Below are 17,209 nucleotides of genomic sequence, written 5' to 3'. Positions count from 1 at the left end.
AAGAATCAATGGAATATAAAATAGAATATAAATATTCTTATAAATTCAAACAGAGATAATTCGCTAACAATATTTTTAACATTTTTCTTTCAGTAACAAACAAATGTCTATCCTTTTCAATCCTTCAAAGTTCTTCGATTCTTCAACAATCCTGTTTATTCTGATCCCTTAGATAAGAATATCTATTTATCAAACGATAAAAAAAAAAGGGAGAAGAGGAGAAAGAAAAAGGAGAGGTATTACAAGTAATGAAAAAGGTGGAAGTACAAGGAGGACCTCTCGATATCTCTTGTATAGAAGAGAAAAGGGAGGAAAGACGAGGGAAAACTAAAAAGTATGGTAACGGAGACGACTTTTGATATTTCCTGGCGTTACCATTAGCCAAGCACGGGCCTCGAGCAGGGCGAGGGTGGTTCGGTGGATGCGGGGAAAGCCTCAGGAAGCTCTAACTCACGGGCAAAGGGGCAACCCACACCGTTCACCCGAGCCAGCCCCTGCCATTAACATTAACCGAGCACATACAGGGTGTTTGCAATGGCATTATCGATCGGCCCGGTGAAAAAAGACCAGCGAATCGAGCACTTTGTACGATACGTGCAGGAAACGCCTAGTTTACATTCACGAAACCCGGCTAAATGCCGATAGACTCGTTTTCGGCCTCTATCCACTATATTCGGCCCGTTCGTGATTATCGACAACAATACGGATCATCCTGATTCAGAGAGAGAAGGAGAAAAACATTTTCAAGCCGCACTGATTATTCTCCGGATCTGCTCGCAAAAGGAAGACTCTATTTTGGATACTTGGAAAATTCCATTGCAAGGAAAATTGTGGTTTGGTCAAGTATATTTGAGGAAAAATATTTCCATTTTTGGAATATTTGTTTGGTTGAATGATTTTTCAAGGAATTGATCAGGATGCAATAATTAATTTAATTATGAGTAGAGATATTAATTATTACTAGTAATACTTTATAAATTTTGGTTACCGACAACAATACAGATTATCTTGATGCAGAGAGCAAAGAGAGAGAAGGAGAAAAACATTTTCAAGCCGCAAGTGATTATGATTCCGGATCTGCTTGCAAGAGGAAAATTGTGGTTTGATCAAGTTTATTTATGAAAAGAAGAAAAATGGAAAAAATATATCCATTTGTTTGGTTGAATGATTTTTCAAGAATACGCAGGAATTGATCAGGATGCAATGATTAATTTAATTGTGCAAGGTGAGTAGAGGTATTAATCATTACTAGTAATGCTTTATAAATAAATAAAAATATTTTCAAGTCGCACTTATGACTCCGGATCTGTTTGCAAGAGGAAAATTGTGGTTTGATCAAGTTTATTTATGAAAAGAAGAATAAAATGGAAAAAATATATCCATTTTTGGAATATTTGTTTGGTTGAATGATTTTTCAAGGATACGCAGTAATTGATCAGGATGCAATGATTAATTTAATTGTGCAAGGTGAGTAGAGATATTAATTGTAACTAGTAATGCTTTATAAATAGACAATTTTGTGTATACACAAGTAGAGAAAAACGTTTCATGCATATTCTTCCTAATCTCGTTTTTCCTTTTTCCCCCCGAAATAAAGGAAAAAAGAAGATCTGAACCATCGCTTTGTGAATAATCGATTAAAGCGATCAACGTTAAGGACCGGTCTCGGGTCAACTAGTTCTCCCCCCGGTTCCGACGATCCATCCCCCTCGGCCAGTTCGTTTCCGGTGGAAATCACGAGCCATGTCTGCCCATGGCTCGTCGTTCATGCGTGAAGCCTTCGATCGTCGAAGGCAAGGAACAGTGTCAATCGTGCGAGAAACATCGAACCTTTTGTACCCCGATCAGAGAGTGCGTTTCCATGTCTGAACCACGGTGGATCCGTGCTACTTCCGGCCGCGACGATCGTCAATCGCTTCCACGCAGATGATACAATCGGTACGCTTGCTGTCACACTCCTTCCTCTTAATTGCGACTATTGAATTCGTCCGAGAGAGAAGAGACTGAGATAAGAGGAAAGTGAAAGAGAGTAATAAAGAAGATTGGAAAATCTTAAAAACGAACTGATCTTAATTTTCGAATCGATACAATTAAATTTAAACTGGATACATTTAGAATGTTTAATCCCAAAATATAATATTGATAACTTTTTATTTTTCAGAAAACGTGCAATTAATCCGATTCTGAAACATCATGAAAAGTTGTACGTAAAATCTGATAAAGATTTGTCCCCGATCGCGATGAATAATTGGAAACAATGGAAGGCCTGGATACGATCCTGCACAGTGGTAACGTGATCTCGAAAACGGGAGGGCGAGTATCAATGACACGCGAATTCACCACGATCAGAACGGTTAACGAATATGACGATAACGATACGTTGTTATCGACGATACATATACGTACCGGCTAGCACCCTTTGAAAACCGTGCCCTGGTCACGTGTCCGATCTGTCGCGCCCCCGTTGTTACTGCACGCTGTGGATCAGATAATTTTCGTACAAGCAGATACCCGTTGGGCGGGCTGGGACACACGCGTTATGACCTTGCATAAAGATCACAAGATAATATTGATATATTAATCAAATCTAGATGTGCTGGGAATGTTATTAACTGGTCGAAATGTCTACGTGTAGGTATACGATAACGTAGGTTTGAAAAATATGCATTTCCATATCATTTCTAATAAAAGTTTAGTAAATCAGGAAAGGAAGTAAACATTCTTTATTTTCAGAGGAAGCAGAAGAAAGAATTAAAGGGGTAAAGTCACGTGAATCAGAGGTTTCCAACAAAAGACCATTTTGTTGGGAATATTGGATTATTTTAAAGTCCCATTATGGCACAATTGAAAGCTCAATCGTTCCCATCATCTTGAATCTATGCCAAAGTCCCGTGACCAAACTTGCGATACACGCCAAACTTCGAGCTTGACGTTGTCGTATGCAACAATTTTCGTCCGAAGTCTTTCTGTCTCTCCAGGAATGCGGAAATTAACGATTCCAATTGACATTTAATTGGAAAGACGGTGAAATTGGTAATTCGATCGATCCTATCATTGAAAAGTATACACATATATCTATACATGAATATTAAAAATAAAATAGAATGCTATAGAATGAAATATTATTCAATTTTTCTTTTTTTCAGAAACTACTACTATAAAACATTATTCAACGCCGACTATGTTCTCGGTCTTTTTCCCCCATATTCATCGGATTATTAACTACGGATCGTGACTATGAAAGTCCGGTTTCCGTCATTTCTTACCATTCCTGTTTTGCGTTTGAAAACCTTCATCGTTCAAGTATATTGCATATTAAACTTATCAAGGCAGAACACACATGGTCAATAACACGGTCTCGTACCATAATATTAAAATTAATTATCTTCCTGTGGAACATTGTTAACCTTTTTATACAATCATGCTTATAATATCGTATAATATCGTAAAGATCAATCTTGAATGATTGCCAATCGTTCTTTACTTGTTTTTTTAGGTTCGAGATTCGCAACTTTACGCATAATTAACGATAGTTAAATTTTGAAATTGCCGTACATAAAATCGCAAACAACGAACTCTTGCGACGAGAAAATAGAGGCAGGAATAAAAGCGAGAACTCTTCCAAAAATGTCGAAGAGAAAGAAAGAAAGAAAGAAGGAACGAAGAAAAACAGCAACAGCTTCAAAGACGTAGAAATTCTCATCCCCCTGACGAGAGATCGGTCACCCCAATGAGTACGTTAAATCCAACGAAACCAAAAAGAAGGGAAGGGGGGGATACACGAAGGGAAAACGATGGAAAAAGTGAAATCGAGCCCCTGGTCGAAGCCGCGACCAACATAATAACACATAGAAATCACACGGTGGAAAGACAAAGATGAAGGAAAACGTCCTAGTGGAAACGGGTCAGACAAGAACGAACGCACACACAGAGAGAGAGAGAGAGAGAGAGAGAGAGAGGAGAGGGAGTGACAGGCAGGAAGGGAGAGGAAAGATCCACCCTGGTGGATGATCCCGCCTCTAAGGAGCCGCTTCATGCCCGGCACGAGGGGGTTAGCAACCAACCCTCCTACCTCCTCCACCGCCATCTCCACCCTCTCTCTCTCGGCGTCCCGGCGCAGGCTCCGATACACAGCCAATCGTCGGACCGCGACTGATAACGACGCTGCCAAATGTGCGTCCGTCGCATCGCGGCCGAGTTCGCCACGGTGGTCCACGCGTTCCTCGCAGCCTCGTTGCATACTCGGCGGGGCTGTAATCCGCTCGTATAGCCGGCGATCGTACTCGCCGGTTTCACCTGGCCCGACCTGGCGATACTGTTTCTACCGTTGGATTTTATTCTTCCTATCGTTGGTGTTCACGCGCTTCTTCACATTTCTTTTTTCGTTTTGTTCTCAAGTTTGAAGTTCGAAGATCGAAGTTTGGATCGAAGGAGGTTTGAAAAATATATATATATATATATATGTTGTATATATACGTATATCGGTTGGATTATCGCGTTGGTTTAAAGTCGCGTTGGAAGTGAGAAGGTGAAGGGATTTCGGGCTGGATAGTTAAAGGGAGGACCTGGTGCGAACGGCGAACTGGATCTGATAGTGCTGGATAAGATTATACGCAGGACCCCGCATTGACGGTGAGTTTTGGAAATGGATGGTATAAATGGTATAAAGTTTTGACAAGAAAGGTGAGGTTTTTTTTTTTTTTTTTTTTGAGTTCTTGAGAGAGATATTGGGGATTGAAGGTTTAACTTGTTTGTGGTTTTTAAAGACCAACAGTAATATTCTAGTAAATAATAAGTGTCATAAACAAAAGTTTAAATATTATGTTTCCAAGAAGAATTTTAATAGCTTAGAAAGTTAATGAAACGTTTTATTCCTTTTGTTTTATAATTAAACTATGATTATAGACGAATGGTAAATAATACGATAAACAAGAATTTCTATTCAACTAGTATAATTAAAATAAAAATCTTAATAGTTTAAAAGTCGATGATTTTATTATAATGGATCTAAAATTCAACTTTCTTTCACTCGCTATTAAATTATATTAACTACAGATAAATTCCTATTTCTTGTTATAATATTATATAAGAAAAAAAGGAAGAAGAAGAAGAAAAAAAAAAGAAACAAATTTAAATAACATAAGATAGACAACATATTATAAATCTAACTTCTTAGAGGAGGATAAAATCTCCTCCTCCTATCTCTGAATTAATGAGTTTTTAATAAAAATAACTACAAGATAGATACATCAATTATTATATTACACATAAGTGTAAAAATAGTTAATAAGATTTATACAAAACACTCTATCTTTATAACCATAAAAACAAGTTAGGATGTAACATCGTTTCCCCACCATCTCTGAAAAATAACCACAATAATTTAGAGGCGTACAGTAGTGAAACTATCCGAACATTCATCGCCTCGTGGCCGAATTTCCGATAACCGCCGAATAAAAATCGACACGGTTATTATTCCGGTTTCTTTCTCACGGCTTTTTTTTTTTTTTTTTTTTTTCAACGGTCGTATGATATACACCGTGTGCACCCTTACGAACACCGGCCTCACCTGTCCCCACGCATGTTTCGCGTATTAACCGGTCCTGCATGTATCTTCAACGCTAAATTACCGCCCGCAATTTTTCCTGCCATCTCTTTTATTGCCTCGCATTCTACGTCGTCGTTGTTCATTTTTTTAACGCCTCGTAAATTTTACATACCGTGCTTTTTTCTTTCTCTCCCCCCTCCTCTTCCTTTTCAATTACATTAATCTCGCAATTGAAATTCCATTCCGTCTATTTTCGGCTCGCTTATTATTTATTCGTTTACATATTTCATACATGTATATTCTTAATGCTTTCTTTCTTTCTTTCTTTCTTTCGTTTGAGAGAGAGAGAGAGAGAGAGAGAGAGAGAGAGAGAGAGAGAGAGAGAGAGAGAGAGAGAGAGAAGTTTAAAATGTACTTGGATCTTGTTAAATCGATATTCTTGTTTTTCTTTCTTTTTTCGCGAGACTGTATTCATCGGTTATCCTCTATTTTTGTCGTTAAGAGATTCCTCTTTTTAGAGAAAGAGCGCCTCGTTCAGGTAATATCTATGTTTTGCTCGCTGTCTTCTTTTTTTTGCTTCGATGAACTTTGTCATGTATTAAGCATGGGATCTTGATTATGGAAGTCGTTCCAGTTTTTATCGATCTACTGGTATTTCTTATGCCTTGCGTTTGAAAAACTTCATTGCTCTTTGAGTTTCGTATTTTGCACATTTGAGGAAAAATAACGGGATACGATCCACCGAATGTATCTAAGGTATATTTAATATTGATAAAATTTAAGAATTAATTTAAAATGGTACGTGTTATTAATTGAAAAAAAAATTTTACCACAATTTTGTAACAAATTCAATTTTGATGAAAACATTGTATTTAACAATTCAAGAAGAATCATCATAAAATTGTGTCATGGTACATTTTTTTTTTTTTTTCATTTCCTTAACCTATAATAATCTACGAACAAAGAAAAATCATCATCCGATATTTATTCCATTTATAGATTTTTACCTGCAAAAGAGTTCAAGATCTTTTTTTGAAAGAAATCCAATAACAAATTTATCCAAATAAATGCGAATAAATTATCGTTTTCACTAGAAAATTCACTCTATATAAACACCAAGAATTTTAATATCCTTCTTTTTCCTTCTCTAAAATGAATTTAGATTTTAACAATAATGAGTCATAACGTATGAATCTTCAGTTATCGTAAACAAGCAATTATCATGCAATTGCCTCTTTATTATTACAAGAATATTTCACTCAAAACATCAGAGAATCAACATGATCGTAAGAATATAATACTACACTAGACGAGAAACTTCTTTCAACACAGAATCAAATCTCAATACGGAATCTTAACAATCCACGGTCAGAATCGACAAGAAAATACAGCAAGGTAAACGCATTTATCGTTTTCTTCCTCTTTCGTATTGGAAATACGCGCGGCCGCGTCGTCCGCGACACAGTGCATTTAAATAGTGTGTGTAGGTACATGCGAGAGAGAGTTTAGACGAGGTAGGCAGAGGGGTTTCCGGCGAGCGTTAACAGAGTAACAGAGTGATGTAATGAGGCCCGGAAGCAGGCAATTTGCTGGCCGCGGCGGCCGCAGTTGCGCGAGACAACCTGCCCGGAGTACCTTCTTCTTGATATCAGGTCCAGCCTCTTCACCAGCCGATATCCGACGAATTCCGTGCGACAACGGATCAGCCCAAACCGCGCACGCGCCGTACCTATCGTTATCCCGCCAATCCGAGTCTTCTCGATATCTTCGATTGATCGATCCATTGTTTGTATCGATGCCTCAGTGAAATTTTGCGTTGTTGGGAAAAAAAAATGGCGCGTCGTCGCGAGTCTCGTGTCAAGTTTCTTTCGTTGGAACGCAAAGTGTACGTACACAAGTAGAAGTGGAAGAAGAAATTAAGTGTAACGCCGTACAAGAGATGGAAAGATTGTGAGAAGATAATGGTTAGAAGTCGATGAATACAAGGAGAGTCGAATATACGTGTGTATGTGTGCACAATATTTACATCGTTCGATGGATTTCGAAAAGAGTATCGATTCGTAAATCAATCGGCATAAGTTTCGACGTTTTGTTAGCCCAGGATACCATATCATTGTTGGGATATTAATGGATTTTGTTGGATCGTCGTAAAAACAATTTCGCGATTTAATATATAGAAGGATAATATCGAATACAGGAAGATCGTACACGAATCGTGGTGGCATCAATTATCTACTATTCAGGACTAGCTGAACGGGACGCGGAAACCGTATACTTGCGAACCGCCGGAGGTGCACCGTGATTATGTGACAGTTTTGTGAACGTGATTAAATTGACCTCGATACATAGTGGACATCCGCGCAGTGCGTTCAGTTCCGAAGTGTTTTCGCTGCTTTTCAGCGAATTTACCGTTTTCGACAATTTCGACGTATCTATAAAAAGAAGTATGGTTCGTGCCAAACCTGATTAGATCTCCAAGAAATCTTCGCTCGTTGGAAGAAGAAATATTTATATTTTTTTCCGTTTTATCGAGAAAACGATCGATGGTCAGCGTGTACGGCGTGCAGCTTGCGTTTTATCGTGGACATCGTCGTAACGACACCAGGTAACCTTTTTTTCCTCTGGTTTTTTTTTTCCTCTGTTAATCGAATAATTTATGTGATTCTCGGGAAAAAGCAGAAATTTCGCGGAGATTTCGATGAATCGAGAAAGACAAATTTAATTTTGGGCGAGAGAAGGAAGAGAGAGGAGAACTTTTAAACTCGTAAACGTTATTCGTTTCTTTTTCCTTTTTTTTTTTTTTTTTCTTTTTTTACTTTTCGTTCGATTAATTAGGAATAAAAGGAGAGAAAAGATTGTAGAGTTCGTGACGATAACACGATGCAAATGTCATCGTGCTATCACTTTCGGAATTCCGATGTAAGATGATAAGTTGAAAGTCTCGTCGATAAAATGTAGATCGGTCTATAGATGCCTCGCAATAACCCGTCAGCTCCTCTCTAAATTACGACTAGATCGATTACGAGTTCCCGCTCGTTACGTGCACGTAATCTACCTCCAGTTAGCTGTTCGTTCGCGGTTATCTCTTCTGCCACCGGATTCTAAAGTTTTCCGGAGATTACGAAATTCATATGTTGTTCGAACGTGTAGAACTATATTTTTTTTTCCTCGGTTTTGAAAATTCGTATCGAGCTTTATTTTAAGATTCTCAAAAATCGTTGATTTGATTACTGCGACGGAATTAAAATTGTCCAATATTGTGGGATTGTTGTTTAGACCGTATACCATCAAAAAAATTGTATCCTTCTTATTGGATTAGGATACGTTGATTGATTAATTGATCGAGATATTGTTTACGTTCGAAACGTCAGTGTCACGATTCGAGATAATCCGTGATGGATAGATGATGGATAATAGGATTTAGGTAACGATCTGTACAATCAATTAACAGACACCTTTCTCCTTGTGTGTACTATCAATAATGACTCGTGATAATTCACACACAATCGGGAACGGAACGATTATCGTTCAATTAGCCGAAGAACGTGTTTCCTCGTGTTCGATTCGATTAATAATAAATCGAGAGAGAAAAGTGATTGTATATTTTTTATGTAGCAAAAAGTAAAATTTTTCACCACGATCTTTTCGAGGAGTAAAAGCTTTCTTGCACACTTGGTATTTATTCGATTTAATTCGATCGTGACTTTACCGGATGCTTCGAGCGTCCTTTTAATGATCCTTAACGACGCTGCCTACTATAATACTCGAGTACTGTAAAGAGTTGGTGGAGCAGTTCGTACTGCGTTAACACTTGTTTGTTGTCTACGAATTCTCTTTCTTTCCCTTTGCGATACACCGACAAATTAGATGAGTTTGTACAGGGGACGTATCTCAGAGATGGACAAAATTTTAATAGTGGAAGGTAAAAATAAAATTAGTTCAACGAGTTATTCGAATAATTTATTATTCAAGACATCGAATAACCGCGAATAACTGTACTGCCGAACGTTATACGAGGAGTGGATCAACCGTAATAGCTACAAATAATAATGTGTTATTCAAGCATTTTAAACGCAAAGTCATTTGATTAATTAGTCGAAGTTTATTGTTAACGAGTTACTTTTTCAACGAGAATTAATTACTTTTAATTTTTCATTCGTGTTATTTTTATTTCACGCTTTTTCAAAATCACTTTATTCTTTTTATCAATTCGCCACTTTCAACGCTCTCGTAGGAACATAAACGAATGAACGATCACAAATCGTGCGCTTAACCTAAGCGCTTAACCCGTACATAACCTCAAACGGTCGCGTATATAAGAAAGCATGGACGAGTTCGATAGAAAGAACGAAAGGAGGCGCAACGTTACACTTTTCGCCGTAACACTCACGAATCGAATATACACGGAACGGATTAAAAAGCAGTGTCGTTGACTTTTCAGGGGCTCTTTGGTGATGTACGACAGCGCTAGCTGTTCGTACGCAGGTGCGCTCGAATTAAAAGGAGCCTCCGGAGCCGGAGCCGCGGCAACAGGAGTAACCGCGGCCGGCGTCAAACAGGAGAACTGGCCGTATCGCGGCCTCACCTGCGGTAGCACGTTCCAGAGGCTCAAGGAGAGCGTCGACAAGGCGAAACAGGCGCTCGCCGACCGCGGTGGATACCTCTCTGGTGCTTTCTCGCCGCCGCCACGTGCCAATCCATCCGCCATTTCGCCGACCGCCTCCATCACCGGTCAGTCATGATATAGAATTGTGCATTTGCTCGCTTCGTAATTAGTACGCCTATGCTTGTGCTTGGAATGTGAAAGAGTATGGGAAAGCTTTATATAGGTGGAATATGATATATTTTTCAACTTGTAATATAGTTGAAAAAAATGAATATCTTCTTTGCGTAAATCAAAGAATGGAATGGTATCACTTATACGTATCATATTCTTTCTATATAGTTCTTATATGTTCTTCGTAAATCCAGGTTTCTTTTTTAAGAAACGAATTTTCTCGTAAATTATGGAAATCGCTTACGCATATCACATTCTTTTTTCTATGTATGTTCTTCATAAATCCAAGTTTTTTTTTTTTTTACAATTGGCAATAAATATCGTAAAACAAATTGCAATAGATTTATCGCGATTCTTCGTTTATACAAGATCCGAGAGTTGATGAATTATCATCACTCTGATCAGATTTCTTTTCTCAAAATAGAAACATATATAATTTCGTGTTGTCACGCGATTCGCACCAATATACTCGTTAAAATTACGACGAAAGGAGGAACAAAAATTTGAAAGTAAAATGTGAAGGAAAATCGAAGCTTAACTTTTTTCCTTCGTTGCCATAAGCTTTCGCGTAATCGAGTTGCGTGTACTTTTCCACGGTTACTTGCGTGACCTACGATTAACATAGGAAACATCCTTAAGCTAAGCTATATCTGGTAATACCTGGATGTGAACGACGAAGTTGGTCAACAGGGTCGCAAGATTTACGATAAAGAATATTTTCTTATATCTATCCAGAATCTTAAATATTCGTTTGAAACAGTTCGAGTTGTTCACACGTAATGATAAAAATTCAGGCAGAACAATGAATCGAACAAGATCAGATAAGGTCGATATGCATAAGTATGACTAACGCTGAAAAAGAAAAAAAAGTAGGATAGAAAATGAGGCAATGCACGTGATCGCTGGGAACCAGCGCCACCCGTCAGTGTAATTAAATCGACTTACGTCGGGTTTGGATTTTCTCATGAATTTCTCATGATTCCAAAATCTAACGACATCTAATCGAACTCTTCGATCTTTCGACGTTTCTCGCGATCGAGTGAATCTAATTTCCTAATTTCTTCTCCTCACGAATAATTAACACGGCACCTTCCCTTTTAATAATCTTGATAGCGTTAATTCTCGAAAACGCGTTTTTCCATAATATCTCTTTCCACGAATCACGTGATCGAACACCTTTGCCTTTGGGAAACGCAGCGGCGGCAATAAAAAAAAAAGAAAAAGAAAAAGAAGGAAGGGGCTGCTGCTAATAAATAAACAAAAAGAGGAAAATCTCCTGGGCGGAGAGGGGGGGGAGGAGGAGGAGGAGGAGGAGGAGGTTGATAATTTGTCAACGGAGTGGCGGCCTCACTGTTGCTCTTCGTTGTCGCCGATTTCCGATTGTTTTTTTAAAGCGCCGGTCGCCGAGGACATTAATTACCCGGCCAGTGTAAATCACGTTATCTACCCACGCCCACGCCTCCGTCCGCCAGAAGGGATGAAAACTGAGGGAGGGAGGGAGAGAGAGCCACGGTGCAAGGAGGAGAGGGAGAGAGGGTGCATTGCACGAGGGTTGCAACCGCTGCCAACTGAGCAAAACGGTCGTCGACTGCCTTCCCTCCCTCCCCCCCTCCCCCTCCCCCTCCCCTCCGCAGCCGCACCAATATCCTGCTCTCTCTCCTCGGAAATTTATCGGCCGCCCGCTTCAAAACTTCGCAGATAGGCTTTCCATCTTTTCGCGCGTGGTGGACGAGGAAATGGACGAATAGTTTTGGGCGAATGATAATTCGTTACCCTTTTCTTTTTTTTTTCCTCTTATCGGAGAAACGGGTTTCTTCCGTTCGTGGACGCTGTTGCTTGTTCCCGAATAATTTTCGCATCGTAATTTTTCGCGTAAGTTTTTCGAGAGTGAATTCCAAGATTAATAGAAATAGTAGTTGTAACGAATCTTGTTGCCATCCACTGAAAGGCAGGGTGCTTTGGGAGGACGCACGCACATCTCTGGTGGTCCTCTCTCGTGCAAGATGGTGGGTCGATGATGGCGGCGTAGTCGCGAAAACGTGGATGACAAGGGAGGAGGAGCGGTTAGGGGTTAGCCGGGAACGTATCCATGACGACCGACCGCCCCACGAATCGCCACCCTCCGAGATCCCGGATGCGCCCCTCGACAACCCAGCATTCCTCCTCTCTCTCTCTCTCTCTCTCTCTGACCAGTGCAATTTTCTCTTGTTAGTTTCCATCCCTCTATCTTTCCTCCTCCACACCAATCCTTATCCCTTCGTTATCTCTCCCTTTTTCCCCCATCTCCTTTTGGATCTATCCTTCCAACCTCGTCTTTCTCGAATCCACCACGTGTCTTTCTTCCTCCCTCGATCTCTCTTTTCAAATTGTCCAACCGTCTCGAGAATTCTCTAGACGCGTCTACCACGCTGCTAGATATATAGGTAGGCTACTTAGATTTTAACTCTGGACCGTTTCGGATATATATATATATATATGTATATATGTAGGTGATGGAGGAACGTGTGTATACGTGTATATATGCGTAGGTTGGTTGTACCTGGCCATAACTCTGCACGGAGTTCTCTCTGACAAAAGGGGAAATCCCTCGGTGAAAATGTAGCCCTCCCCTCTCCCTTTCTGTCTCTTCGTGAAAATTTACCGGCTTTTCTCTACGGTTAGCGGAGAAGAGGAGGGAGGGATGAGAAGAAAAAGAAATTTTTCGATCTCGAAATTATCTCGTGGCAGATGAAAATTCTTCGATGCATGTAAAATTTTAATTTATCGTCTTCGAACGATCGTGTCGTTAATTAAACGAATTAAACGAGAAAGAATTTTAGGAGGTTAGGAAAATTTCTTTCTTTCTCTTGGATTCTCAGAATCGTGGAGTTTTGAATGGAATTGAGGAAGGAAATGGAATTGTTTGAATTATTCAAGTCGAGTATCGAGTCGATTTTCTAGATATTTAATCGAGGAGGAATCGGTTTGGCACACGGGATCGGTCCATTAAATGTCGGATATTGTGTCAGCGCGGCCGAGGGCGGGTGCATGTATTTAACGTTCGCCGGTCGAGCATCCCATCCCGCCTTGTTTGCCCTGGTAATTGATGTTTGACAAAATGAGGTGACGCGCATGCCGACAACGTGTTGTTTGCGGCGTGGTTGGCAGAACCCTTTTAACGCTCTCGCGCCAGGACTTGTTCGATCGCGCTTAAAACTTGAATCGTTTAATAACTTTTAAATTTTAATCCCGTCCGTTGATTGAAATTAATTTAGAAATTGTCGAAATTATTTAATTTCGAATCTTCACCGATGAAATCATCAAATTATTTTTTTTAGAAGAAATATCTATTATGCCAAAAAAAAAAATTCTCGTATTGTTATCCTCCAAAATTACAGGAAACGGAAATAAAAAGTATATATTTTACGATTTTTCTCATTGGAGAGAAAAGTGGAAGAAATTCTATTCTGCCAAAAAAGAAAATTTTTTTCAAAATTCCAAACGAAATATATCACGATTTTTCTCCTCGTGTTATTATCCTCCACGATGATAAAAGGAGAACGAGCAATTCAAGCGGAGAAAAGTAGAAGAAATTTTATTCTAGCAAAATTTTTTAAAAATTCCACGAGACGAAAATAGAAATCTATCGCGATTTGTACGGATAATATTCTATTCCTCAAAATTTCACGAAACGAAAATAGAAATATATCACGATTTTTCTCCTCGTGTTCCATTATTCATGATAAAAAAAGAACGAGCAATTAAATTGGAGAAAAGTAGAAGAATTTTTATTCTATCAAAAAAAAAAAAAAATTTTTTAAAAATTCTACGAAACGAAAATAGAAATCTATCGCGATTTGTACGGATAATATTCTATTCCTCAAAATTTCACGAAACGAAAATAGAAATATACCACGATTTTTCTTCGTATTATTATCCACAATGATAAAAAAAAGAACGAGCAATTAAAGCGGAGAAAAGTAGAAGAAATTTTATTCCACCAAAAAAAGAAATTTTTTAAAAATTCCACGAGACGAAAATAGAAATCTATCGCGATTTGTACGGATAATATTCTATTCCTCAAAATTTCACGAAACGAAAATAGAAATATACCACGATTTTTCTTCGTATTATTATCAAAACAATGATAAAAAAGAAAGAACGAGCAATTAAAGCGGAGAAAAGTAGAAGAAATTTTATTCTAGCAAAAAAGAAATTTTTTAAAAATTCCACGAGACGAAAATAGAAATATACCACGATTTTTCTCCTCCTGTTATTATCCCCCTCCCCCCTCGATGACGAAAAGAGGACGAGCGTTTGGTATCGGGCAATTAAAGCGGAGAAAAGTATCGGGCTTGACACTTTGGGTGTACGACACCCTCGGCCGGAAAACGCCTACGCGCTCGACGCGGTGGTAATGTTACCTCTCTCGTCTGCCTAATTGCACGGAATGGGCCACCTCGCGAGGCAAACGACGCGACATAAAAGACCGCCCTCTGCAATCAATTTCGCGGGCCGTGAAAGGCAGGATGTAGGATGCACCGGTCGCATTGTGACAACCGACGCGAGGTGAAAAAGTGGAACAGCTTCGTCCCCCTCTCGATGATGAACCGTCTAAAAATTCCCCTTATCTTTTACGTATCACAGATATTACTGTTTCACGAAGAAGAAGAAGAAAGTTTGGAGTGGTAGAGGAGATATGACTTTGACATTCGGAATTATTTTATTTTATTTACAAAGTGGAGGAAATATTTTCGAAACTTATATCTATAATTTGCCTAGATTATTACGTACGTGATCGAATTGACTAACTTGAACACGAAATTACGCTTATCGAATTGAACTCTCGTTACAAATTGTAATTAACCTGTCACGTATTAAAAATTGTTTACGTCGCATCGATACGTTAGAATCCTCTGGATTCCAATGCATCGAGATTTAAAAGATGGTCGTTCTGGATCGGTGGCAAATAGAATAGTAGGCAAGTAGAAAGAGAAACACGGGCGAGAAAAATAGGCGTTTCAAATTGACCAAGTCAATTTCCTCGATTCGAGAATTAAATTATTATATATCGCGTAATTCGATTTAGATACAACCAACTTCGTTCTACGAAAGAGAGAGAGAGAGAGAGAGAGAGAGATCGAAAGAGGTTATAATATCACTGGAATAAAAACAAAGATAAAAATATTCGATTAATCATTCGACATAAGATGATTCATCCCAGGGAGAAAGGCCAAGACGCTGTTGATATCGAATCGAATTAAATTATTCGCGTAATCGATTTAGATCATTCCTCGAAAGAGGGAGAGAGAAAAAAATATCGAAAAGGGTTAATATTTCCTAATATCACTGGAACAAAGTCGAGAGAGAGAGAGAGAAAAAAAAATATCGAAAAGGGTTAATATTTCCTAATATGAATGGAACAAAGTCGAAGATAAAGGTATTCGATTAATCATTCGTGGATAAGATAAGATAATTCATCGTAGAAAGGTTCATCCCAGGGGGAAAGGGAGGACGAACGGTGACCAAGACGCGTTGATAATTGCCGGTATCGGTTAACCCCGGGGGGAGGGGGGAGGGGGGAGGGGGGTTACGGGGTCTCGAGCAGACCTCGAAGGCAGGCCCCCCCCCCTCCCTCCCCCCCCGATCCCTTTTGCCCTTCATCCTTCGCGCGCCCCTTCGCTTCCGGCACCGGCAACTGCGACTGGTTCCCACCCTCGTTCCCACCACCCCCCAGGGGTGACTAAGGTTCAGCGGCAATCGTAACTGTCTTGCCCTCTAAAAAATGGAAAGAATACATTAAAGAAATTCGGGGACGACGAACCTTTTCCTCCCCGCCACGGATCCTCCACGCCTAATATTTTAAACATTTTAAACGGATCGATTTTCGAAATGCGCCGATCCGATTCTCCAAATCCTTTCGATCGAGCGAGTCTCGTCGAAAAATATAAAAAATGAAACGAGTGAAAATTATTTTTTGAAAAATATATATATATATATATATATATATACATTGAAAGGAGAAGGAAAGGAACGGGAGTCGACTCTTCGCGTCGAAAAATATGAAATAAATGAAATGAAAAATATTTTTGGAAAAAAAATATATATACGTTGGAAGAAAGGAGAAGAAAAATGGGATCTCTTCGCGTGGAAAAATATGAAATAAATGAAATGAAAAATATTTTTGGAAAGTATACACGTTGGAAGAAAGGAGGAAGAAAAGAGGAAGAGAAGAGGATCGATTCGAGTTCTGTTTCCAGGATCGAAGGGTGTCTTTCTGTTCTCGGCACGGCTCATTGCAGGCCCCGTGACTAATCATGATAGTTCCGGCCGGGAACGGCGGGGACACACGACTCTCGGTTCCGTTTCCGGCGCGTGCTGCCGCCGCCTCGCCCCCCTGCGGCTCGAAACGCGCCACCCTCCCGCGCAATTATTGCGCTTTGCAACAAAGAGCGCGACGCGGGATCGAAGAAGGGCAGCCGCCCTTTATCTTCCTGCTACATCTTCTGCTCTCTCTCTCTCTCTCTCTCCCGCGCTTCTTTATTCACCCGTCATCAGACCTATCGTTCCCCATTATCGCCATCTTCCTCTTTCTCCTTCCTCCCTTCCCAACAATTCTCCCAACTTTCTTCCAAACGTTTCTTCTCTCCGATTCTTCCTTTTATTCCTCGAATTTTTCGTCCCGCGTTTGGTTTCGTTCCATGAATTATTCCAAGCAGGAACGGAAAGGAAAAGAAATCGAATCTTTCTTCTTCTCTTCTTCCGATTTCTTTTATTTTTTTGGGAATTTTTCGTTCTAAATTTCGTACGTCTGGTTTTTTTTTCAAATTCCTTCCAAGTAAGAAAAAAAATTGAGGAGATCGAAATATACAGAGTTTTTTTTGATAATAAAAACTTTTTATTCT

At 39.5% G+C, this 17,209-nt stretch overlaps 1 protein-coding gene across 3 annotated transcripts in view; it reads left to right on the top strand.

The window, feature by feature from the left end:
• The first annotated feature begins 7,172 nt into the window (after nt 1-7,172).
• Ets65A (DNA-binding protein D-ETS-3) overlaps nt 7,173-17,209 on the top strand; it is a 48,508-nt gene continuing 38,471 nt past the window's right edge. For 2 of the 3 annotated variants that reach the window (XM_086909934.1, XM_086909933.1), the window contains exons 1-2: nt 7,173-8,153; nt 9,990-10,279. In XM_086909934.1, the coding sequence (XP_086766060.1) occupies nt 8,092-8,153; nt 9,990-10,279 (352 nt within the window). In that variant the 5' untranslated portion in view covers nt 7,173-8,091. Of the gene's footprint in view, nt 8,154-8,877; nt 8,973-9,989; nt 10,280-17,209 lie in introns of those variants that run through there. The other variant, XM_086909935.1, reaches the window with a different exon arrangement.

This window comes from Apis florea, unplaced genomic scaffold, assembly GCF_048593485.1.
Source record: "Apis florea isolate Af1SG1 unplaced genomic scaffold, ASM4859348v1 contig_3170_pilon, whole genome shotgun sequence".
Classification (NCBI taxonomy): Eukaryota; Metazoa; Arthropoda; class Insecta; order Hymenoptera; family Apidae; genus Apis; species Apis florea.
The sequence above is the reverse complement of the archived record's forward strand: the minus strand, read 5'-3'. Positions and strand labels throughout refer to the sequence as shown.